At 37.1% G+C, this 25307-nt stretch overlaps 1 protein-coding gene across 1 annotated transcript in view; it reads right to left on the minus strand.

Moving 5' to 3' along the window:
• Nucleotides 1-102: 102 nt before the first annotated feature.
• LOC128985545 (phosphatidylinositol 4-phosphate 3-kinase C2 domain-containing subunit beta-like) overlaps nucleotides 103-25307 on the minus strand; it is a 63939-nt gene continuing 38734 nt past the window's right edge. Inside the window, exons 19-33 of the mRNA XM_054405137.1 lie at nucleotides 13982-14254; nucleotides 13681-13869; nucleotides 12565-12790; nucleotides 11582-11725; nucleotides 10712-10957; nucleotides 10252-10381; nucleotides 9728-9886; nucleotides 9011-9161; nucleotides 8055-8211; nucleotides 7157-7392; nucleotides 5636-5836; nucleotides 5271-5470; nucleotides 4870-4961; nucleotides 4616-4768; nucleotides 103-4513 (exon numbers count right to left, since the gene is read on the minus strand). Of these exons, the coding sequence (XP_054261112.1) occupies nucleotides 4337-4513; nucleotides 4616-4768; nucleotides 4870-4961; nucleotides 5271-5470; nucleotides 5636-5836; nucleotides 7157-7392; nucleotides 8055-8211; nucleotides 9011-9161; nucleotides 9728-9886; nucleotides 10252-10381; nucleotides 10712-10957; nucleotides 11582-11725; nucleotides 12565-12790; nucleotides 13681-13869; nucleotides 13982-14254 (2734 nt within the window). The 3' untranslated portion in view covers nucleotides 103-4336. The remainder of the gene's footprint in view (nucleotides 4514-4615; nucleotides 4769-4869; nucleotides 4962-5270; nucleotides 5471-5635; nucleotides 5837-7156; nucleotides 7393-8054; nucleotides 8212-9010; nucleotides 9162-9727; nucleotides 9887-10251; nucleotides 10382-10711; nucleotides 10958-11581; nucleotides 11726-12564; nucleotides 12791-13680; nucleotides 13870-13981; nucleotides 14255-25307) is intronic.

The raw sequence follows: 25307 nt of genomic DNA on the forward strand, positions 1-25307 counted from the left end.
ATATTTACTAGGAAAGTATCCAAAATTTATTTACATAGGTTTTTACATATTATTATAAAAATATACTGCACATATTATACCAAATATATAAAATCACACAATAATAATCATTTTGCAATAAAATATATAATCTCTTATAATAATTGACTAATATCATAATAATGTAAATAACTGATCTTTATAACAGGCAGAATTAAAATTGGAAGTATAAGCAAGTAAAATAACAATTTCAATATAAATATCAAGCGTACTTCAGCAAAATAAAAATATCAATAATCAATATAGTTAAAGCTGCCAAAACATATCAATAGTATATAAAAAAATAGGGCTATATTTTTTATAAAAAGAAAATAGAGAGTTCAGCAACACTAATTTGTTTAATTCTTCATTACGTACAAACTTGGTTAAATCTCAAAAGAAAATTTGACAAAATTATCTAACAACATGATGTAATATTAATTAAACAATTAAAGGTTGCTGAAAATCTTGCAATACAATTGCAATAAAATTATCTTATACAATCTATTTGGTTTTTTAAAATCTGAATTGATAACCAACTCAAAATTTTGTTTTTTTTCAGAGGAAATATTTCTTAAAATGGTTTACAATACCTGCATATAGTAATCCTTTGTTGCTGATTTTGGCAACTAGTTTCGGTTCATTATTGAACCATCTTCAGGCCTCAAGATGTCAAATAATCACTTCATTCGAAGGTCGTTAATAACAGAGTTCAATAAATAAGACATATACAAAACACGATACACGGAACGGACGCACATTACTAAAAACACAAAGGGACATTGACAATAGATCGTGACCGGGCTGAGGTAAAGTCTAGACTAGCGGTCAAAGTGGTCTATGACGTTGTCTCTGTCTTCTTATCACCGGTGCGTGTTCATTCATTCATTGTTCCCCTCCAGTATCCTAATAGCTGTATTGTAAATATAGTTGGATTGAAAGGAGAGTTTATCGTTCAAAACGTTTTAATGTGAAAAATATGGAAGTTTTACATTTTTCGCAGGACCGTTTAAACAGAAACACATTGGAGGAGTTTAAAATATACAGAGCAGTTAAAGCAGACCATCAAAACGTTTTGAACGATAAACTCTCCTTTCAATCCAACTATATTTACAATACATCTATTAGGATACAGGAGGGGAACAATGAATGAATGAACACGCACCGGTGATAAGAAGACAGAGACAACGTCATAGACCACTTTGACCGCTAGTCTAGACTTTACCTCAGCCCGGTCACGATCGATTGTCAATGTCCCTTCGTGTTTTTTGTAATGTGCGTCCGTTCCGTGTATCGTGTTTTGTATATGTCTTATTTATTGAACTCTGTTATTAACGACCTTCAAATGAAGTGATTATTTGACATCTTGAGACCTGAAGATGGTTCAATAATGAACCAAAACTAGTTGCCAAAATCAGCAACCAAGGATTACTATAGTCCTCGCCACCCTAAGTTGAGGCAGCCGAAGGCCGCACTACATATACGCCGTGTGGCCTTTGGCTGCCTCAACTTAGGGTGGCGAGGACTATATATGCAGGTATTGTAAACCATTTTAAGTATAATACAGTAATCCGGAGGCTAAACAACTATTTTTTGAAATATTTCTAAATAAATTTTCTAATAATTTACGACAAACTTTTTACTAGGGTGGATCATGGCCATGTATAAGGTGGATGGTTAAGAAAATGCCTCCTGTGTTTATAGCTTAACAATAATATTCAACAAATTAATGTAAACAGATTTATAGTTAATCAATAAATTTTCAAAGACGGGACACATGTTTCTATAACTGTCAAAAACATTCGGTAGACAAACATCCTGAGCAACAGTAATATAAAATATCGCAAGTCTTTTCAAAAGTATTGTTTTTGTAATTTTAATCCTCAATAAAGTCGAATAAATAGATAGGGTATAACATTAAAGGTTAGTTAAATAGTGCTAAATAAGCTCACTGAACTTATAACATTAACAATGCTTTGAACATTTAAGCAAAAAATAGATAATGCTTGAAAACCTCTAAGTGTACATTTCATTATTTCAGAAACACGGTTGTGTATCTGATCCATACTTGATTATTGATGTTAAAGTGACTAATTATTGGTGTAAGAGAATACAAGGCAAAGTGGAGAGAGAGAGAAGACCAAATATGTCATATGTTTTGTGCGCTGATTATGGACACATTTATACAACTACTACACATATAGGGGTTACAAACAAAGTGGAACATGTGCATAAGCTACAACACTTAATTGTTGGATACAAATTTTGAAAATAACCCTAGTAATTGGTAAACATTGAATTCCATACCTATTTTGACAAAAATCACATTTAAGTAAACAAATGTTAAAGCTATAATGATTGCATTGTATTTAGTGCAATCGGTAAGTTAGTTGTCCAGCAAGTAATAATTTGCCAATACTTTGACACACTTTTCAAATTGAGACAATGTTGAAAGAAAACTGACAGAAGATATAAAGAAACCCAAATTATACTTGAATTTAAAGGAAGTAAATTGACTCCACATTTGTTCAGCTAAAGCAAAGCATTAGTTTGACTTAACAACATTCAACATTGTCATAAGAATGCACTTGCTTTCATAAATGAACCATAATCCAAAATTAAACAAGAATACCTTTTTTTAAATGAGTTGTGAAACTTTAAATCTTGTTATAAAACAGCTTAACTAATTGTGCAAAAATTATAACAGTCATTTATGTAAATCTGACATTCAGCAACAATAACAAATTGTTAATTAACCCTTTGCAATCAGAAAAATTACTTTTAGGTTGTCTTAATCAATTTTAACATAATCAATCAAGTCAACTGAACTGGCCACAATCGGCAGATAAATTTTATTTCCGTTGGTTTTGCCAACCTGGAAATGCTTGGTAGACTAGTAGCACTGGCCAACAAATATACCTTTTTAAAAACAGTTTCTTTTTTAAACAGCTCTTTTTCTTCCTAAGGAGTAATCCATATGGAATAAAATCAGCTGTTGTGAACATCGATTGTAGGCAATCACATTTGTCAATTGATGTAAGGTAGTAGATTAATGAGCCGTTCTTGTCAATAATTCGACATATTGCGATAGTATAATGTACACTAACACAATCACAATAGACAAAATAATTGAATAATTTACTAAACAGCTGCTTGTTTGCATTAGCAAAATTGAGAACAAGTTAGAAAAAGTTTTGAGAGGTTATCTTTACATGAAAACTATTTTGTTTAGTACCTTAGTTTGCTTGATGGTGCAATATGACAAAAATATAGTTTATTACAAGGGCATAAAGATTCTTTTCAACCCGAGCTCACTTTACACCCTAGGGATGAAATATACTAATACACAAAACGTTATACATTTTTAGGTCTACTGAGTAGTAATACCTAATGAGCATCTTTTAAACTTAAGTTATTATGTGCTTGTACAAACACCATCAGAATAAACAACAGCAAAAAAAAACCAGTGCTACTGACTGCACAAGCAATATCAACCAGCACAAGAACAAGTGGTTTAAATAAATTATTGGATACAAATTAAAAAAAATAAAAAAATACTAAATTTGACTAATTTGAGTTAAGAATAAGACGAGACCTTCCCGATCGGAACACCCACCACCACTGCGCCGTGCCGAGTGCTTCCGCATCATACCGTGCATAGCCAAACTGTTCGCGGCAAATTGTTTTCTCTATCACTGTCATTGTAAAAATGTATCGTATGTAGGTTAAATTTAAATTAAATTTAATTTAACTGTCATAACCTAACCAAACTTGCTGATAATGAAAAAATCAAATGAAGGTTTACTAATCAAAAAATAGTTCTGTTCATAAAATAAAATTATAAATGCCTTAAATTCTAACAAAAGATGTACAGTTAAGAAGTAATCATATTCTAAGTTAAATCTTTTGACAAAAAGTTAACGTCCCCGGTGAGATTTGATCCGGCTGCCTACAGTTCATCAGTTTAGTACGGTACACTATCCACTACACCACCGAGGCTGATGGCTTTAGTCCGTATCGTTGCGGTAATGGTGATTGGTGTTCCCTCAAGAGAAGAGACTGACATCACGCCATCGGCACGGCGCGGTGATGGGGTGTTCCGATCAAGAAGGTTTCGTAGAATAAGTAGTTGATCAGAACATTGGAAAGAAATAATAATGTATATTATTCCTTTCAAAGGATATAAAATATATATTTGTATAGACACGGTTAAAAAAAGATCACAAGCTGTAGGAATTACACTATTCACTATAAACATAATAAATTTAACGCATTTACCTAACTAATATAAGTATTTGATCTGCTGTCTGGTGTAGTGTTATCTATGTACATTGCCCAGTCCATACCATTGGACAGTTTCACGGCCCAGATCTAGAGATTCCAGAGGAAGTGACACTCCTCCCAGAAACTCATTCTCCTGCAGAGGATCGTGGTTCCACACTGTAGCCTGCAGTACACGGTGTTGAACTATCTCCAGTGGCATACGATACTCCAGCTGTATAACACAACAACTGTTGTAACATCTATCACACACTGGTATCATCTAACAGGTCATTGTAGTAGTTAGTAAGTTGTGTGACATAATGATAATACTCACCATTTCCATGAAGGACGGGTGGCAGCTCCTCCTGATCACCTTGGTCTTGCGTTTGGTCTGCTTGTGAGGGTCTGGCAGGAGGTACACCTTGACATAGGTGGAGGGTTCTTGGCCATTAGCTGTTGGTAACTCCCGAGCATGGTGGACCATTACCTGTCCAAGAAAGTATCTTTTAGTTTTGACACAAAATGTTTTTTTATTAGTAAATTTTGATTTATCTCTTTTTCAAAAATTTAAAACAATATTGGCCTTACCATGAGAGTGCCCCTTTGGTAGTGCAAGGAGAGTTTTAGCTGTCCTCTCAGCCTCCAGGAGTCACTGTTGATAATCCTCTCCTTCTTGCGTTCTAAACAATAACGAAAACATGTAAAACACATGATCCTGTAATGTGAACAAGCCAAATGTAAAATTTACAAAGAATTTCAGCAATACTTCAAACTGAGGTTAAAATCAATAGGCCTACATAAAGCCTATTGATCACATGGTACGTGGTCACTCCCCCCCCCCCCCCCCCGTGTCACCCAAAAACGACTTTGGCAGTTAAAAAATCATGTTGAGCAGAGTTAAAAGAAATGAAAAATGGGTTTTTTTGTTAGGTTAGTTTCTCATCATTCGGATATGCAATAATGGTAGAGGGCTGATTTCAATTTCTCACCCTTGAGTTTCTGCTCGTGGATACTGGCCTCCTGTTGATCACGCAGTAATGGGTGAAAGAAAGTGTAAACAAGGTCACTGTGGCAGATCTCATCAGCCATCTTGAACAGTGACACCAGGAATCGCTTGATGTCCACCAGCCGCTTCTCTGCCACTTGCTTGATGTTGGATCTGCCCATGTGTAGCGAAGTGCTCTGCAGGCTACCACAGACAAAAGGATAAATAGATATCATCAAAGTGCTCTGCAGACCATTATTTTTACATTCTTACCTTAAACAACTGAGTTATATAATTTAATTATAAACAATAAATATATATATAGGCTAACTGAAATGAATAGCAAAATAAGTTGAGATAGATCTGTACCTGTAACACTTAGCCAAGGGAAAATGGATGCAAAGTTTCTGCTGGAACTCTACAAACTCCTTGTATGAGCGGAACAGGTATGTCGGGTCTCTCTGGCTGACTCTCTGTACCCTCAGTATGTATGTGTAGTACTTGTCTGGGTCGTATCGCTTCTGATACCCATACACCTCCACACTCTGTAGTCTACCCTCTGCAGCCATCCTGCACATGCAAACACAATATAATTTTCTTATTATTTTCATATTTTTTAAAGCAGTCTTTTTCAAACATTAGATTTGCCCATTTACGTGGGCCTCAAAGGCCAGTGAATGGAACATAGCAAACGAAGCAAGAGTCATCATAAATTTTAAGAGGCAAAACCGGGATGGGAACCCAGGACATGCCTTTGTTTCACAGACAATCGCACTACAAACTGAGCCACTGACTCGCCTTCAAACTAGGCCTATTAGGCAATATGTCTTGTTTAAAACATGGAGTTTCTCAGTAGTCATTGTAGATATACAAAAGATTTATGGAATCTGATTTTAAAATACTGCAGTATAACCTCGATAAGAAGTGTCTCAAGGGGATTAGGAAAATAGTCTTGTTATCGAGATGCTCTTATTGTCAAGAATTGTGTTATCAAGGTCATTTCGGTCAGCAGTTGATTTATTACGAACACTGTCACAAACGGGTAAATAGTAGGAATGGACGGGTCCCAAAATTTCAGGAAATTTTCGGGAAAAATTTTTTCTAGATTTTCGGGATGAGATTAAGTTACATTTTAGTCGGGAATTTTTCAGGACGGGATTTGACGGGATTTCGACAATTGCGCCATGACCACGAGTCATTTCGACGATCGTGCCGTGACCCGATGTCATTTCGACCACAGCAAAATTATGAGCATTTCCCACGGCCGTGTAGACATCATCATTGACTCCTGCGGTCACAGAAACTTCATTATCGAGGTTCGGGACGGCGGCAAAATCATGAAAATTCCCGACTTAGATATCAAAATAAAGACTAAATCCCAACTTTTCAAGACCTTTTTGAAATTTAAATACTAATTCCCAACTTTCCCAGCTACTAGACAACCTGTTGACCGAATTGACATGGGAACTGTTTCATACAGTTATGTAGAGTTGTATTATCAAGGTTAATATCTCTAAATGACTTGTCTTAGAGGTTCTGAGTTGCCTTGTGACTTGTAAAAAAGGCGTCTTATCGAGGTTGTTTTGATAAAAACAGTTGTATTATAGCGGTTAATTTAACATTGAGTTTTTTTTTTTGCTTTTTCAAGGGGATGAAAACTGCACTTGTAATCGAGGTTGTCGTGTCATTGAGGGTAGTGTAAACGATTTTCTACTGTATATCCAATGGTAAATATTGTAGATTTTGAAAATAAAAATTTACGACTAAAAATATTGGGGAAATATAACTGTTGATTACTCAACTTAAAATAAAGCATGTTTTCTGTAGCCTACTGGAGCTAAAATAGAGGTAATCAGTTAAATAAGACACAAATATAATATCCCAACATACGAGTATGTACGAGGAACAAAACTGAGCAGTTCCCCATCATTGTGGTCTCCGGTAAACCTCAGTTGTGCCAGATTGTGAAGGAAGAAGTTGAACTGAGTGAACCAGGACTTGAGGGAACTCTGGATCATACGAGCAAACATGGCTGCTGCCTCAGGATTAGTCAGGTCCAGCAACAGTGAGCGCTGGATGTAGCGGACAGCATCCATGGTCACACCAGAGATACCGGAGGAGGCCATCTACACAAACAAATAAAATATGCTCAAAGAATATCATAACAAACTCTAACTTTACACTACATTCCTGAAAGAAAATTAAAATTATAAACTAAAAAGTTAAAAAAGTCTAGTACAAGACATAGGACAATACTTACTCTACGGGAAGAAGTGAGGAATCTAAAGAAAATATAATGGAACAAAATACAATCTGGAGAAATGAGATATTCAAGGGCTATTAAGATTTTTAAAAATGGGATTGAGTTAGAAATAAAGAGATCAGAAGAGGGCTAATTTAAGTCTGCATAAGGGAGAAAGTAGAAAATAAATGAGATGGTTTGGATACAAAAGGAGATGAGGGAATTTCTAGGTAAGTAGAGTTTTTGGTGATAAAAAAAGAGATTAAGAGAGTTTGAAGAAGTTAAGTATGAAGTAGCAAGAGATTTGGAGATGAGAGGAGTGAGATGAGAAATAGTGAAGAATGTGTAACTGAATTGAGGGGTAGGAGAAGACTAAGCCTAGTCGACACCCAAACCCAGTAATAACTGGAATGGATACGTCGCTGGTTCATAGATTTGGAATGAATTGCAAACATCACAATCCTGCTGATCCATTATGTTCAAAATTTAATTTAACTTAGATAGATAGAACCATGTAAAATACTATAGAACGAATGTTATACTCACCAATCCGAATAGGTTGAGTATCAAGTTGCCATGTTTGCGCACAATGTTGAATGCTTGACAACAGAGGTCCACAAAGTGATGGAACTTGGCTGAAGGCTTGTCTCCTCCATTGATCACATAGGCCATGTCTGAGGTCAGTACAAACGGTGTCCGGTCCCTGCAACAATCTTAACTAAAGCTGCTGCCACAACCTGTACTCTTCAACAAACTGCCAATTATCAAACTTTAGTTTAGTTCCTATCAAAATTATTTTTTTATAGGGATTGGTCGGTTTTTAAAGTTGGATGTCGGTTTTACCAGTTTTTAGCAAACTGGCAAACTCTATTTTGAAAATTTAGCAGTCAGCAAATTAAAAACGCAAAGAATTTATGGAAAACACTTTTTTGGATTATTGGTTGTCATGCAATAATATAGTCTTCACGATCGCCTGTGATGATCTTAACAATATCTTTAGTTTTTTGATAACTTTTTTCATGCGATCACAGGAAACACTGATGATGTCTTCAAGATTTTGCTGCAATCACAGGAGACAATGATGTAATGTTCGATAAGTCAAATTTGGTCTTGGAGTTTTAACGGCAATAATCTACGAAACAAAATAAACTTACTAAATCCATCAGTAAACCTTACACAAAGAAAATTTCCATGGGGCTTAGGCTGAGATATAAATGGATGGTATTTTATCTAAAAAAAAAAGAAAACTATACTGAGATCTGATAAAACAAAAATCAAACTCAGAAAAATTGCAACCGTCACATTACTTAGTTTTATGTAAGATCTTAGAAACAGGGAAATTTGTGCAATTCTTAAACATATTATATTAGTGTTATAAAAGCAAACAAATTAAAAATAGTAATATAATAGAATGTAAAATTTTAGATTGAATATATTTTTGTACTAAATACAAATGTTTTACACTAACAGCCTACTGAGTTACTGAGCTACAGTAAGAATACCTTTTGAAGTTGCCAAACATCTGAGCGTCGCCGAGGAATTTGCCAAAGTCAATGTGGAACAAGTGTCCGGATGTCTTGAGCATGATGTTGTCGTTGTGACGATCACAGATACCCAACACATAAGTGGCCACACTGTACCCTGCGCAGGATGCTGTAACATTTTCAGGCCATGAGCTCAGACATACCCAACAATATCACACATGGTAGGTATTTCCCCTGTTGGCTGAATCAAATAACTTTGGTTTGGGATTTAATATAAATAGCACGTGTATATTCAGAAGAGACTAAATATTAAGTTAACTATTCGAACCTCTTTTGGGCTTTCACTATAGTTCGGCCGCTTAATAAATAAATCTGACAATTTTAAGAAAATATTTTGTGAAAATCCAATCAGATAAATGGAATTTCGCTTAGTCTGCAGGTTTGCTGCAGTGGGGTATTTATTTTTGAAATTCTTATTCCCTCAATTTATAATTTAATTTAGGAAGGAAAACTACTACCAATTTATCTCAATAGCATGCTATAGTTCAGCCGCTTTACGGAAACTCGCTAAAATTATTATCGGAAAAACAAAAACAAAGATATCATAATAATCAGAAAGGGCAAGAATGAGATACTTTAGCAAAAATAAATTTAAATTTATAACATGGACCATATTTATTGTACCAGTATTTGAAGGTTAAGTAAACTGTTTTACTTGTAACTAACTGTATTTACCTGTGAAATTAGCCACAGCTCTCTCATACTCAAGAGCGGAGGGATTGTGCTTGGCCAGCCACTCTGCGATGGTTCGGTCCTTGAATGAGCCTGCAGGACCCAACTCTACCACCTGTATCTTGCGCAGCGTCTCAGCCTCCGTCACCATCTCTATCATACCTAGACAAGTAAACATTATAGGAGAGGATGAGATGTAAGTGGTTATTCCCTCCAGAATCCAAAACATTTTAAAAAGAACTTTGACTTAACTTTTTATTTGGACTACAGTATGTAGGCCTACCTATTTTGGTGTCGTCAATCCATTATCTACTATTAGGTGACTAACTTTAAAGTGTCATGAGATTGTCAAATTGATCAAAAATACATATAATCACAAAAAAAAAAAAAACATTTGAAAAGAGATATAAAAAAATTAGTAACATTGTGGGAGCCAAATGAGAAACTTTGAGTACCGGTAGATATTTATCTGGGAATAATCTAAAAATGAGATTTAATTTAATCACTTTCAATTTCAATAGGCCTACCTCTCTTGGTGCCAGTGGGTACACATGCGAAGGTGACCATCTTGAGATCCAGTCCCTCCTTCAGCCACAGTTTGTCCATGATACGGATCATCTGCAGTGTTAGCATGTCCTGCTGTAGATCATCTCCAACCTGGGTAACAGTTCATCATAGTTATATTTCTTGAAGGTAGCTGGTTCAATTTGTCATTGAACATACAATAGGTAATGATTTTTAATAATGAATTAAATTCATAAATGGTGATATTCCACAAAAGTTGACATTATATTGTAAACTTTCCAGGGTTTGGACAACTCCTTTAAAAAATGTAAAACAAGTGATTAAAAGGCAATCATTGCCATGAAATTCATATCATGGCATTCCACACTATAGCTTCTTAACAAACTTTCTGTCATTTCCCTATCAAACTACAAATAATTCTTTTAATGTTGCATCTATATGATGCTTTACGTGATGATTTACCTTAAAGATAGCAGGGATGATGCAGCTATCACCACAGTTGAAGTTGATCTTGAGAGGGAGAGTGTTGGAGGGGAAGTATGAGCAGGAGCGCACTTGTACCCCAGCCACCTCCATGCTCGGCCCCAGCGGCAGACATGTGCTAGTAGCCTCCAGTGACGCATGTACACCCTCCAGTGAGGCTAGTAGAGCCTTCATCCTGTGTGACTCCTTTGTGGTCTTCACTGTCTCTGCCACCTCATACAGGCTCTGTGTAAACAATCATCTAATGAAGCTTGTGCTGTGAGCAGTTTGTAGTCTGCTTAAATTTGGATGAATGACAATCCAATATGGACAAAATTAATCACATTTAAAGGTCCATAAATATTAACTAGATGTAATTGATGTACTAAATAATCAATAAATCATTAAACAATATGGACTTTGACAAAAAAGCTAAACAAAATAAAATTGTTGTGTTTATTTTTTATGTTGAGAAACTGAGAGAGAGACGACTGATCAAGCAGCAATAATACATGCCAAGATCTACTGCATAGTTAACATAGTAAAATTGTTAACAAAAACTTGTATCACACTTTTAAGACCAGTTTGTCAGTTGATAATGCATCAGACAGCATTATTGACCCAAAACCCTCTCATTAGCTTTCATGAATTGTAAAGACTTCAACAATGTTCAATATTCAGGTGAAAAAAACAACCTAAAGAATGTTGTTCTTGAAACAGAATGCAAATGTTTCACAAAAAACTTACGACAAGAATATAGTATTTTTTCACAAAATAAAATATTATAAAATAATATTGACTAATTAAAATGATAAATCACCGATCCAACACAACTTCTCTTCGGATGATCATTATGTGATATGTTCTAACCTTGACTAGGAGTTGCTGAGACATGAAGCGTTGACGAGGAGCTTCTCCAGATATCGCCAGCAAGGCTCTGAGGATCAGCTGCAGACGACGGAAGTATCTCGCCTCACACACACTTTGGTCCTCTACCCCCACCTCACTGGAGTTCTGTTATAAACAATACCAGAAGGTTCAAATACAATTTTTGGTTGAACTATAAGTGGTGGAAATTTTATAAAAGGCCTACCAAGAGAAAGTATCCCCTGTGAAACCTCTCTTTTTTTTGGTTTTGTATGGGTAGACTTTCAGTTTTTTGTGATTTGAATCTCTGGATATCAGATTAACACATACTCTCATGTTTTCGTTGCTTCCTGAATCACTGGTGATATATTATTTATAGGGTTATATAAGTTATATTACCTTGTTCGCCAAGTGATTCTTGTCCTCCAACGTATTAAACGTTTTGTGACAAGCAGCAATGTCAAATCCCACAAAAACTTCTTCTAAACCATATGGTTGCATCACAATCTTTCTGACCATATTCAGTGAATTAGTTAGTAGGCCTACATTAATTTTTTTTTTAAATATATTTGTAATTTGTACAAGTGTGTCGGAAAGACTGAGACGTGACCATAAGTTAAAGTGACATAAAATACGTTTTTGTGGGATTTGACAATGATCTTTATCGTTGAAAGGCGTAATCCTTTGGAGGACAAGAATAACTTGGCAATCAAGGTAATATAACCTTATATATATATAATACATAGGCCTACTCTTAGCTAAAAGACATTGGTGATTGGCGGAATTTGAACAATGACCTTTAGAACAGAAGTGTTGCATTTTGGTCAAAGACCAACTGCACTCCTTGATCAAAGAAATTGTGATTGTGATTAGTTATAAAACATGAGATATTGTAGGCCTGATTCCTCAATCATTATGAATCTTAATGTATAACCAGAATACATTAGACAATCAATTGCTCAATAAACATGTTAACATTTGCTGACCTGTGGACTGTTACCCGGCAGAGCCTGAGTGAGCAGCCAGTAGAGGTGGTGAGCAACTCTAGGTGATGTTAGAGCTCTCTCCAGTAACAGTCTGGCGAGAGGAGAAGTCTCGTATGTCTCATGCTTCAGTGCTTGTACCAGCTGAGGCAGATAGTCTACCAGCTCATCACTAGAGAGATCCTGGATCCAAGATACAGCTACTCTTCGCACCTCTCTGTCTGGGAAACTGTAAATACACAACCATCATTCAGTTATTGAAGTAGGCAGTTGGCGTACCAACTTGTAAGTAGACAGACTCTGAAGTCACAATTAGCTACTTGCTGCAGTTTTCTGTTAAGGAAATAACATATAAAACACTGTTTTGATCCTTTTGCCTAAATTTTAAGTTTAGCACTGATATGCGATTTCCTTTACTTCAAATTGTTTTTATCTTTCAATGCTTAAAATAAAATCTTGTTGGAAGTTAAGATTGTAATAGGCAATTTACTAATGTAGACATCCTTTGAATGACAAAATGTATGAGATAATTAGGGGTCTGCAAGTCTCCGATATTTTCGGGTTGGGTCGAAAAAAACATTTGGCCTGAAAGATTGGTTTGGGCAGGAATATTCTGTCCAAGTTTTAGTGCAAGCGGTTGAAATTTTGAGTCACGCTCTTATTTTACAGTTGCAGAGAGCATCTGCAAATATACATATTTAAAAAATTATGCTTCCACTGCTATTGCAGGAGACATTGATGAGTCAGCATTTTGTCATGACCGCTGAAGGTGCTCACAATTTTGCTGTGACCGTGGAAGATGTTCATGGTTATGATGTGACCTTTTAGAAGATGTTCTAAATTTTGCCCTGACTGCAACAGACAATGTAAGATAGTGTATAAACTTGCAAAGTAAACCAAGACTGGAAGGCCCAAAATTTCTGACCTGACCAGTCGCAACTCAAAGTAAAAAAGTAAGGCTTCAGGCATAATATTCAAACAATTCTGAGTTTAGAAAGCATTGATCATGATTCAATTGTGTCATGTGTACTTACAAGTAGCATTAAAAAATTATTTCCTTCTGCAATAACTTTTATATATAATTTTTATCAAATTGGTAAGACATTTAGCAGAACAAACCATGGAAGTAGGAGCTGAAGGGCACTGACAGGTTCCAGGGGAGCCCAAGTGTGCAGCATAGCATGAAGATCAGACAAACAAGCATAGTCCCAGCTGTGGGCGGCCAGCAACACCTTGGGTAGGGCTTGAGGCTGAGACACCAGGTAGTGCCTCTTCTCCCACAGAATCTCTCTGTCCTCCAGTAGTGGCCTGGCAAAGTAGAACATTAGTATACAGATTTACTAAAAAAACCTAGAAATTGTATTTGTATTTTTTAGACTGTTCCCGTAAAAAAATATTAACGTCAAAACGCAAAGAATACCTGGTGAATGTGTCCTGAGCAATGATGTCCTTTAGCAGATCCTGTGTGTTTCCATCCAACGACTCAAAATCGTGGGATGTGGAGAAGGAGTCTTGTTCGACCTCTTTGATGAGAGGGGGAAACTCCACTCTACTGCCATAGTCAGGCAACTCCACCCCCAGCACAGGGTGAGTGTCTCCGTGGGGCTGGGTGCCAGAGGCGGGGGCAGGTCCCAATCTCTTGTCAGCTCCTGGAGGCCAGACAGACAACAACAGGCTGCCCTGCACCAGGACCCTACAACAGACACCTTACTGTTTAACTTTATGTTCATTCTGTGGGACTCCAACATTTTCGGGTGCGATGGAGCCCAACAGTTGGTATGGGCCGGGATTAAATTTTGGGCCAAACAAAAGTCAGATCGAGCCAAGCAGAGCTTTTTTTAACAATAGTTTATTCTAACAATAGCAGAGAGCTACTTTAAAGGTAAGTAATAAAAAATGTCCAATTTCGCCGAAATCATGGGAGACGATGATAGTCTTGTGACGGCCTGGCATATTTGCCTCATTTTGTTGTAATTTGTTAACTTTGAGCTTAAGCTGATTGGCCTTACTCCCTAAACCTGGCCCGTTGGCTATCACCGAATATTTGCTAGGTTGATGTGTCAACCGTATTTAGCAATATTGAATTTTATTTAACTTCACATAAGTCTCCAAGTGAACCTTAAAACTCATATTCCAATTCATCTCATTACTTTGTAACCCTACAATAATCCTAACCAGACGTCGTGGCTTGGCCGGACGTGCCTTGGAATGTGCTAACTTTGCATGCACGTGTGTCGCGATAAGCAATGTTACACTTCTAGACTCAGTTCCTCGCTTCAGTTAGTTTCATTAATGACAGTTGTGATCGTTTGGCTGCAGCACCAGACGGGCGAGTAAATTATGGGCTGAGCGCTCAGCGTGTGCTGATTGGCCGATGACGGTCATGTGACCACGCTGACGCTTCCGCTTGGGCGATGCTGAAGCCTCAGATCGTGCCGGAATGTAGCGAACGTCGGTAGGGTCCGCGCGGGCGGTCTCCCCTTTCTTTTACTCTTACTCCTTTCTTCTGTAAATCCGTGTACGTTTTTAAATTCATTATTGTAATTCGTATGTTATTCGGTTAGTCGCGGTTTGCTTTGTAAATTGTAATGTCTAATTTTTAATCGATGAAATTGTTAAAGATTAATTTATTTTAAGTAATAAAGTGTTGGCTGATCCCTATTCGCTTGTTTTAATTTTAATGTTCGTTCTTCCTGCTCCCAACCGCTACGAAGACTAGAAGAGAGGCTGCTGTGACATCTGGTGTCAGGTGTGGGGTTGACTGCGACAATGTCAACCTAAAGGTAAGTGGAATTAGGGATTTGCTTGATCAAATTATTTTACTCATAATAATTTCCAAAATTTAAAGTTTAGATGTTTCTTGAATAAAATATGTTTAAATCGATTAAAAGTAAAATAAGAATCATTTTTGTGGAATTTTCGTGAAGAAAGAGTTATTTTTCGATTTATTAGGTAATTTTGAAGTAAATAGAATATTTTGTTCGTAAACTTATTTCGCCATTGTACGCGTGACGTGATCTAGGATTCATTGGGTCTCTTTCCCCTCCCACAGTGTTGCACTCTGCTATTGTCTTGTCAGAGTTGTCGTGCGTTGTATGTTGCGTTGTGAATGAAGACGCCATATTGGAATATTTTGTTCGGTTGTTGGTGAACAATTGGTAATAGATACTTGATTAAAAGTTGCTAGTATAAGGAATAAGAAAGAAAGGGAATAAAGAAATAATTATTGTGGGAGGATGGGAAGCAAAATTTTGAAAAAACTAAGGTGTTTTGTACTTGTGAAAATTAAAAGTGGATGCGTTCTGCATCGATTCAAGATGGCCGCCGGGTTGGCTTGCTGTCAGGTTGTCAGTTTCATCCGCGGGATTTTATCCCGGATAAGGGAATTTTTAGACCTCAAGTGGGATAAATGTGGGATTATTTTTATTTGTTGTGAGGAATACCGCTTGTCGTTAAAGTGATTGGAAAACGGAATTACGTTGTTGATGTAAATATTATGAGTCATAAATTGAATATTATGGTGCTAGGCCTACTGTTGTTGAATAATTAGCAGGAGAAATTGAGAGGAAAACAAATCGTTGTGAAACATTTGAGATTGGCTTACTAACATGCATTTAGGCTAGTGGTAATTTACTATTCAGGCCTAGTCTGAGGTTAAGTTAAGTGGATTGAACTTGAAAGTGAGTTGGATGGTAAAGCCTGGGCGTTAATGGAAGAGCTAATAACTAGAATTGATTGTAAATTAATTAGACCTAATAGAGTTTAAAGGTTTGGAAAAAAAATAGATAATTAAGAAATTTATTGGTAAAAGTTGTTTACTGAATGTTTGTTTTTGCTCAATATATTGGCAGCATTACTGGCTTACTCCATTGATCAGGACAAAAGGCCCAACTCACTTGACAGTTCTGATAGCTTTAAGTATTATAAAAATAAGAACTGGATTTTGTACTTTATTATAATTGGACTTAGGAAATTTCCTGGAATCTTACCAGTGATATTGTGTAATCGTAAAATAATTTGGGGAAATAAATTATTTGATGTAGGCCTGCACTATCTATTGATTAAGGAAAGACGGATTAATGATAATCTTTGAAAATTTTTGGTTAATTACTTTTAAAAACTGAGAAGGGTAAAGCGAGAATTAATTGTTTTTATGTGATGCGTCGATGAAAGATTGCCTGGTTTCCATTATTTAATCCTTGACTGAGTAGGCAATGGGGTCATGCGTTTTGTATTTGTTTTTTTAAATTACTGAGTAAAAAGTTGTATCTGGAAAAGTGTTGTCATTGGCGGGATTTTTGTCCCCGCATCGGGATTTTCCCAGCATTGGGATTTTTCAAACTGTGGCAGGGATGAAACGGGTTTTTATCCCTCCATAGGGATTTGTTTTGATTTTTGTGGGATAAAGGGAATTTAAATTTTTTTTATGGAATGGGGATTTTTACTGACTTAGGTGGGAAGACTGACTGTTTGCGGTTCTTTTTAGTTCAAAAAGTCTTTAAAATGGTTGTCCCTAATGAAAGAATACTGTTTATTTAGTGTTTTTTTATATTAATTTAGATTCAGGACAATTTAAGTCTGTTATGACTTAACGGTATTTTTGTTTTGTGTTTTATATTTTACCAGTATCCCGGCCCCCCCCCTGACTTTTCTCTACCACTTCCGCTATAATGAGACTTAGGTGGTGTAGAGAGCGTCGCAGTGCGATAGTGGTTCGCACTCTTCCTCTCTTGCATGAGGTGTTGTAGGCTCGTCGGTTCATCGTTTGCACGGTGTGTGCAGTTTTCTCCCTAGGAGTGTTCGATATCTGGTTCACTGGGTCTTACCCGGCGGGAAGTAGGGCGAAGACTGGGATGGGGGAGGAAGTTATTTTCTTTAGTTACCTATTTTTTAAAATATTATTTTTGTTTTGTCGTAATTGCTGAACGATGGGTTCTCTCGAAAATAATGGAAACAGGTAAATCTGACCTTTGGCTAGTTAAATTTGAATTTTGGTTTTCTTATATTTTACCGGAAAATGAGTTTTATGGGACGCGGCAGGAAATTAATTTGTAATTTTAGGATTCGAAACGTGATTTGAGCCACTAACATTAATGTAGACAATAAGTGGCGAGGTAGGAAATATATATATATATATATATTTAGACAGCCTACTGGGTAGCGTGTTGGGGCCGCGGTAGGCCAATGCACCTAACCCAGGGATAATGTGATACGTGATCAAGCAGGTGCTCCTTCGGACCCGGTAGGGATCCAAGACCCTCTGATAGACGTGGGGATGTACAACCGTGAAGTGGGAATATTTTATTTGGTTTTTAAATTATAAGTTTAGTGAACAAAGCGGGGCTAAGACGTTGTGTAGTGTAAACAGGAATTAAGTGACATGTCAATTTGTTTTGTCCATGTAGGGCGTGGCGTGTTCATTATATACGTTCATTATATAAAAAAATGAATAAATTAATTTTTCTGTAGATAAATTGCATTATCCATAGAATAAACGTTAGTTTTGCAAAAGGTTGAGTTTCTAATGGGCCGAGGGAAATGTCACGATTTTGCTTGCAATGTTTGTTCGAGATGGGGGAAATTTTCTTTTGCCCCTGCTTTTGACAGGGCTTTACCTTAATCCGTGCAACAATTGGGATTGAGACGTGGCTAATACCTCGCCAGAGGAAGCTGGCGTGAAAAATTGGAGGAACCCTTGATTGGTTAAAAATAAACGGTCAAGCTGATGTTAGTAAAAGGAATTAATTCTTATTATTTTGATAAACTGGTTAATAGTTTGTGATAATTATATGTAAATTTATTCATATAGATGTGCACTGGATAATTGTTTTCGTTTGTTATACAGAACAGTTTTATATAGGAGTGTAAGTCAGGCCTTGCTGTTCTTGTTGACTGGGACACATGGAAACTCCTTGCTGCGGATTGCTGGTGGAGCAGTAGCTCGACACTGTCCCTGCCGATGGATCTGGTTTGATTAGTGTATAAGTCAGTAAAATAACCCAAATTAGTACCTGTAATTGGCCCTGAACTGAGTTGGGGTTGTCAAATTATGCTCGCTTTAGCCTAGTTGTAAAAGTAAAAAAAAAAAAAAATGGAACTTGCGGGGGAAAATTATTTCGAAAATGTGAAAAATGATGAAGCAGTTAGGAAAATTTTATTTTGAAAGGAAGTATATCAAGTATATTTCTGGTGTAGTTTTGGCTTTCCGTGGGTTAGTGGATTGGCGCATAGCCTGAAAAAATTTGTGCATTGGAGGATGCCCCATTCGGATATGGGCATCGTTCAATGGTGAGTGGTCAGCGAGGTAGAGGTGTGGTCTGAGCCTTAGGTGTTTGACCACGTTTGGGATTGCCTTGTTTGCCGCGCTGTATTACATTAGGCACGGCAACATGCTAAATTCCCTGTGGACTAGGTCCAGGTGTCGTGTAAGTGTTGTGTTTTTTTTTGGGTGGGGGACCGTTTATTAAGTCGAAGTCACAAAGTAAGCATGAGCTCCATTAAAGACTCTGCAAATTTGTACTGTTGAGTTAGGCCTGTTCATTGGCAGCAATTAACTCGTGTGGGACCCTGAGAGTCCTGGTACGGATGGTGTTTTTTTTATAAATGTAGGCGAGAAATCTTTCTGCCGGTGGTCCCCCTGTAACCCGGGTGTAAGAGTGTTTTTGCTCGTACCTGCATACGCTTGCCTAGCCTAACTTGCTAGCAGCTACCAGTTGTACTTGAGCGTGGAGGGGAGTGGAAAGAGAGTGTCCCCTGAGCCTAATGTGTTTAGTGCTGTGAGAGTAAGAGTGTTTCTGCTCGTACCTGCGTACGCTTGCCTAGCCTAACTTGCTAGCAGCTACCAGTTGTACTTGAGCGTGGAGGGGAGTGGAAAGAGAGCGTCCCCTGAGCCTAATGTGTTTAGTGCTGTGAGTGTGAGAGTACTCTTGCTCGTACCTGCGTACGCCTGCCTGGCCTAACTTGTTGGCAGCTGCCAGTTGTACTTGAGCTGTAGGGGAGAGTGGTGAGAGCTTCCCCGGGAGAAAGTGACACGTGTCATGTTGATGTGAATTGTGAGATCTCAAGTCAGAACCATGGGTAGTTTGGTTACTGACAGTTGTAGAATGCCTGCCTGATTTATCAGCAGCGTTCTCTGGTGAATTTGAGCGTGGAATTAGTGACGATTGTTGTCTGTCTTCTGTTAGGGTGGAGAGTACGAGTTGCTGACCTGCTCCATGACGGCCTGGAGGGTAGCGAGCTGCAACCATGGCCTACGCAGACAGGGCCACTACTCATGTGAGGGGGGCTGACAACAACGGAAACGTCTGGCGGAGACCAGGAGGTTCCAGTGGCAGGTTCCAACTATAAACCAGTCACGAGTCACTGTTGGAGTGAATAGAGTCACTGTTGGAGTGAATAGCGCTATTGAGGATAGACTGAGGTGATCACCGAACCCTGAAGGTAAATGGTACCATGTTTCAAACGAGCTCGACTTCAAGTTACCGGGAAACGCGACGGGAAGACTTTTATACGGAAAGCAAGACACTAAAACGAAATAGTGCGCCTGCAAGAGCGTGAATTCGCGAAAGATTAGTGTGATGATTCGGAAAATTGGTTAACACTAATGTGTTACTTATAAACAGGAGATCTCCTATGGACAACTTTACTTAGGTTGGTCTAGGTTTAAGTGTTGTGACTGTCGATTTGCTAATATGTTATTATGCTATCGGTTATGCGTGGTGGTTATTTTTTTTAGGTCATTAGGTATTTCAATGACGAAGGACCTAGGCGACTGTAATGTTATCGCGGAATACTAGGCTCCTATATTGTTTGTTGTAAAGAGTGCTCAACCTGTAGTTAAAAAAAAAAAAAAAAATCTTTTACCTCTTGACCCGTGTGACCGGTATTTAATTAAATACCTGAAATTAATGGATATTTCCACCTGTAGGGCTGGAATGGAGGAGCTACGAGAAGGTTCAAACAGCGCTGTTTCCCACTAACTTCCCTATACCCTTTCCTAACCCACCCGAATAAATAGGCTGGATCGTAGACTCGTCCATAACAGTTAGTTTTGAAAGTTAAAATTGCAAATAATCAGTAATGTTAAAGAATTTAACTGGCATAAGCCTGGAAAGGCCTTGTTTAGAGAATAGCCGGCTCTCTAACCCTGGCTAGTGAGCACTCCTAGAAACATTAAGTTTTCTGGTCTAAGTAACTACAGCGGTAGTTGGGTTAAAATGTTGTGTCGTGGGTTGTTTGTGTAGTTGTGTTTACTCCTATGTTAGTGAGTTGGATAAAGGTTACTGTAAAAAGGGGGCAAGTAGACTGGTCATGCACAGGGGTGACTGAGTAATGGATCGACCCCAAGTGAAAGCTCGTGCGGCTTCTCCAGAGCGAGTGAGTAGCGTTCGAAATTTAAACCAACTAGTGTACATGTTGCTCGAAATCGAGCAATTGCAAAGAAGTACAGGAGTTATTTATAAACAAATTACTTGTTAAAAAACTAATAATTACAGTCATAATTTCCGATGATTTTAAAAGAGTCAACTAAAAGATTATTAACTGATGGAAATACTCACAATTTACATACCAGCTCTATTCCAGTTTAAAGGGTTATTTTTTTAACTATCAAACTGCTCATGGATGGGAAAAGGTAAGCTTACAATTTAAGTCAACATAAAAAAGCTGTCAGCTTTTATAATGTACCGTACCTAAATTATTTAGCCAATTTGTAGACAATAAGGTGTAGGCTACTTTAAACTCTACAGAACAGAGTTAGGCAAAAACTGGCAGAGCTCTAAAATTGTGTTATTTATTATAGGCATACTCATATGCCAAATTCTTAAAATAAAAATTCAATAATTAAAATAACTTATATCATTAAACACAAACCATCATCCAAAACTATACACATTTATAATACAACATAGATAATTATTTACACATTACTGTTTACAATTAACATGTTCTTCTTCTCACTTTTAATTTTTGCTTCGCAACGGCAAAATCGGTTTCATAATCATTGAAATAGATTCATAATAAATAATCTATCATCAAGTAAATAAACCTACCACATAGTTGTTTTATTTTTTTGGATCAGCTGTCTGAAATTGTGAAATAGGCATTTGCCAGTTCTGGTTGTTTACTTTTAAATGTCAAAGCAAATGTAAATATTGTGAATTTTCTCATGCTTCTATGGAGACCAATTAATATTTAATTTCTGACAACAGCTGGAGTTTCAAAACAATGTTTGTTTCCCATGTTAATCTTATGGAGAAATACGAAACTTTAAAGGGCCCCAGGGCCTCACTCTCTAATTATTTATCTAAATAGAAGGTTTCCTGCACAACTTCACGTTACGCTCTTTTCAATGACACCAAAAACGTGTCAATCGGTTCAGTAGTTTCGGAGGAGTAATTGTCACAAAAATCCTGCTTGCGTATTAAATAAGTATAGATGCGCTGAGCGCACACATTATGTTTGTGACTATGGATACAAATGATAGCGTTCGGTACGCCTTACCTATGAATGATATAGTAAAATTAAAATCATGAGTTAAAAGTTTGTTGACAGTCTGCTGGTCCGCGGTGTGTGATTAAATCGCTGTGAAAGTAGTTTGCGGAAAGTGCAACCGTAAGTTTTTTTTGTTAATTAGTTTATATTTTGTTTTGTGAATTGGGGCATTAATCCAATTTGAGCCATTGATGCTGTGTGCTAAGGTTAAATGTTTGATAAGGATAGGTACATGTAAGGTGTATGTTAAGTGTTAGGGATACATGTGGTATCACCGTTGGGATTAATAGGCGTTAGGTTGATTAATGTCGGGTCGTAAATTTAACAAGGCATGATGAATTTTTTGTGAAATGTTTTCTTTGTTAGAGTTTAGTATGAGGGGTTAAGTTTTATTAAGTTATATTACCTTTTATGTTGTTGTATCTTGCAAATTTTTACTGTGGATTCTTTTTGTTTAATACGGTAATTGCTCCGGGTGTTTTGTTTTGTATTTAGTTTTGTTTTGTATTTAGTGCAGTAAGTGTTTTTTTTGGTTATCGTTATTGTTCTGATTGATGGTCAAGTGGACCATGTAGTTAAGTTTTTTTGTAGTAATTTACTTAAGTAATCTTTGTAAATTCGGAAGGACTATTAATCGTAATGTGTTGGAAAATTGTTTAGTAACTTTTGTTATTGTATTCGAAGAAAAGAGTAAGAGACGTATTATCAAAATTCGAGGGGGGTTTAAACTTTTGGGAATAGATAAAATTTAAATCCGCCCAAGCCACATGACAGATACCTTCCAAAAACCTTTCCAAATCTTGACATAACTTGGAGAGAGAGAAAGCTACGTCGACAGAATTTGTATAATGTACTTCAGAAGATTGAAGCTGCGGCAGAGGGCCCAGTTGGAAGGGCAGGCTGCATGCCGAGGACGGCATGAACTTGAGGTGGGGGGAGTGTGACGGCCTGGCATATTTGCCTCATTTTGTTGTAATTTGTTAACTTTGAGCTTAAGCTGATTGGCCTTACTCCCTAAACCTGGCCCGTTGGCTATCACCGAATATTTGCTAGGTTGATGTGTCAACCGTATTTAGCAATATTGAATTTTATTTAACTTCACATAAGTCTCCAAGTGAACCTTAAAACTCGTATTCCAATTCATCTCATTACTTTGTAACCCTACAATAATCCTAACCAGACGTCGTGGCTTGGCCGGACGTGCCTTGGAATGTGCTAACTTTGCATGCACGTGTGTCGCGATAAGCAATGTTACACTTCTAGACTCAGTTCCTCGCTTCAGTTAGTTTCATTAATGACAGTTGTGATCGTTTGGCTGCAGCACCAGACGGGCGAGTAAATTATGGGCTGAGCGCTCAGCGTGTGCTGATTGGCCGATGACGGTCATGTGACCACGCTGACGCTTCCGCTTGGGCGATGCTGAAGCCTCAGATCGTGCCGGAATGTAGCGAACGTCGGTAGGGTCCGCGCGGGCGGTCTCCCCTTTCTTTTACTCTTACTCCTTTCTTCTGTAAATCCGTGTACGTTTTTAAATTCATTATTGTAATTCGTATGTTATTCGGTTAGTCGCGGTTTGCTTTGTAAATTGTAATGTGTAATTTTTAATCGATGAAATTGTTAAAGATTAATTTATTTTAAGTAATAAAGTGTTGGCTGATCCCTATTCGCTTGTTTTAATGTTCGTTCTTCCTGCTCCCAACCGCTACGAAGACTAGAAGAGAGGCTGCTGTGACAGTCTCAAAGTCACAAGTTCGCTGTAAGGCTAAGAGCACACGGTCGATTTTTTGATTGGCCGATTAAAAAATTGGCCAAAAATAAATCGCCCTTCATTTATGTCTAGGCGCACACAAGGCAATTTTTTTAGTTGAGAAATGGATTTTTCGAGTGCGCTAAAGTTTCGAGTGTTCAAGCTATCCTAAAATTGACTTTGTTGAATTTAACCTGTGTTTGTGCTCTTCTAATTGGACCAAAGAAAAAAAGACAACGTAAATATTGGGTTTATGTTTATTCGGTAGTAAGTCAGAGACTTTTTAATTGACAGTTTTATAAACTGTACACTTGTTTATGTGATGACAGTAAAACGTTCATTAATTACTACGGAATGTCTGTTGAAAGTTTCAATTTTATTATACAGCTGTGGCCTTTTTTCTATTGCAGTTATAAACAGTTCAATATCAAACTATGCCACTGCCATGGTAAAAAAGACAAAATAGCAAAGAAAACAACACAACTTACACTGAAGTACACCGACTCCTGTGGACAAAAACAAGCGAAAAGCGACTGGCCAATTTTTTAGTCGACCGTGTACGCGGACAGGTAACAACATGTACATTACTGACTTCCGGCCGACAATCACCTCACCAACGAATCTGCAAAATGCTGCTTCGGCACAATTTTCGATCGCCTGTGTGCGCACTTCCATTCTAATACATGATGCCCAGATTGGCCAATGAAATAATCGCCTCAAAATAATCACTCGTGTGCGCCTTGCCTAACTATGTTTACAATTTTTGCCAGGATGATGGAAGATGTTCACGATTTTGCCGTTATCGCTCAAGATATTTTAGATTTTACTTTGACCTAGGAAGATGTTTTAGACTTTAATGTGACCTCGGAAGTTTTTTTCCCATGACCTCTCTATTAATATCTCTATATTATATAGAAGATATTCATGATTTTGCTGTGGATGCAGAATACAAGAAATATTTATTTTAACATTCCAAAGCAACCCGATTTTGGGTTTGCGTCTAAGGGGCAACATTCTTTACCTGACCTCAGATAAAAAAAGTCTGACCCACTGACCCCTAATGTTCAGTGAATTGTGTTATTATTGCTGAATATAGATTTTTGAAATTAACGTAAATACAGGAGGAAATATAAATGAAGGTTAGACATTTCCTTAATCTCTATGGGAAATGATCAATGAAATGAAATGAAATGAATGAAATGAATGAAATGAATGAAATGAATGAAATGAATGAAATGAATGAAATGAATGAAATGAATGAAATGAATGAAATGAATGAAATGAATGAAATGAATGAAATGAATGAAATGAATGAAATGAATGAAATGAATGAAATGAAATGAAATGAAATGAAAATGAAATGAAATGAAAAAATATCTTTATTCATATGGTATACAGTCGCATACATTGAATGGCGTCACTAGGCTTAAAACTAAATCAAACTTACAATTCATTGAAACCATAAAGTGTTTTGCCAGTTAAGAAATGTTTAAGTTTTTTTTTTTAA

This window comes from Macrosteles quadrilineatus, unplaced genomic scaffold, assembly GCF_028750875.1.
Source record: "Macrosteles quadrilineatus isolate MER2022 unplaced genomic scaffold, UCM_ALF_1.0 Scaffold_2__2_contigs__length_208266976, whole genome shotgun sequence".
In the NCBI taxonomy this organism is placed as follows: Eukaryota; Metazoa; Arthropoda; class Insecta; order Hemiptera; family Cicadellidae; genus Macrosteles; species Macrosteles quadrilineatus.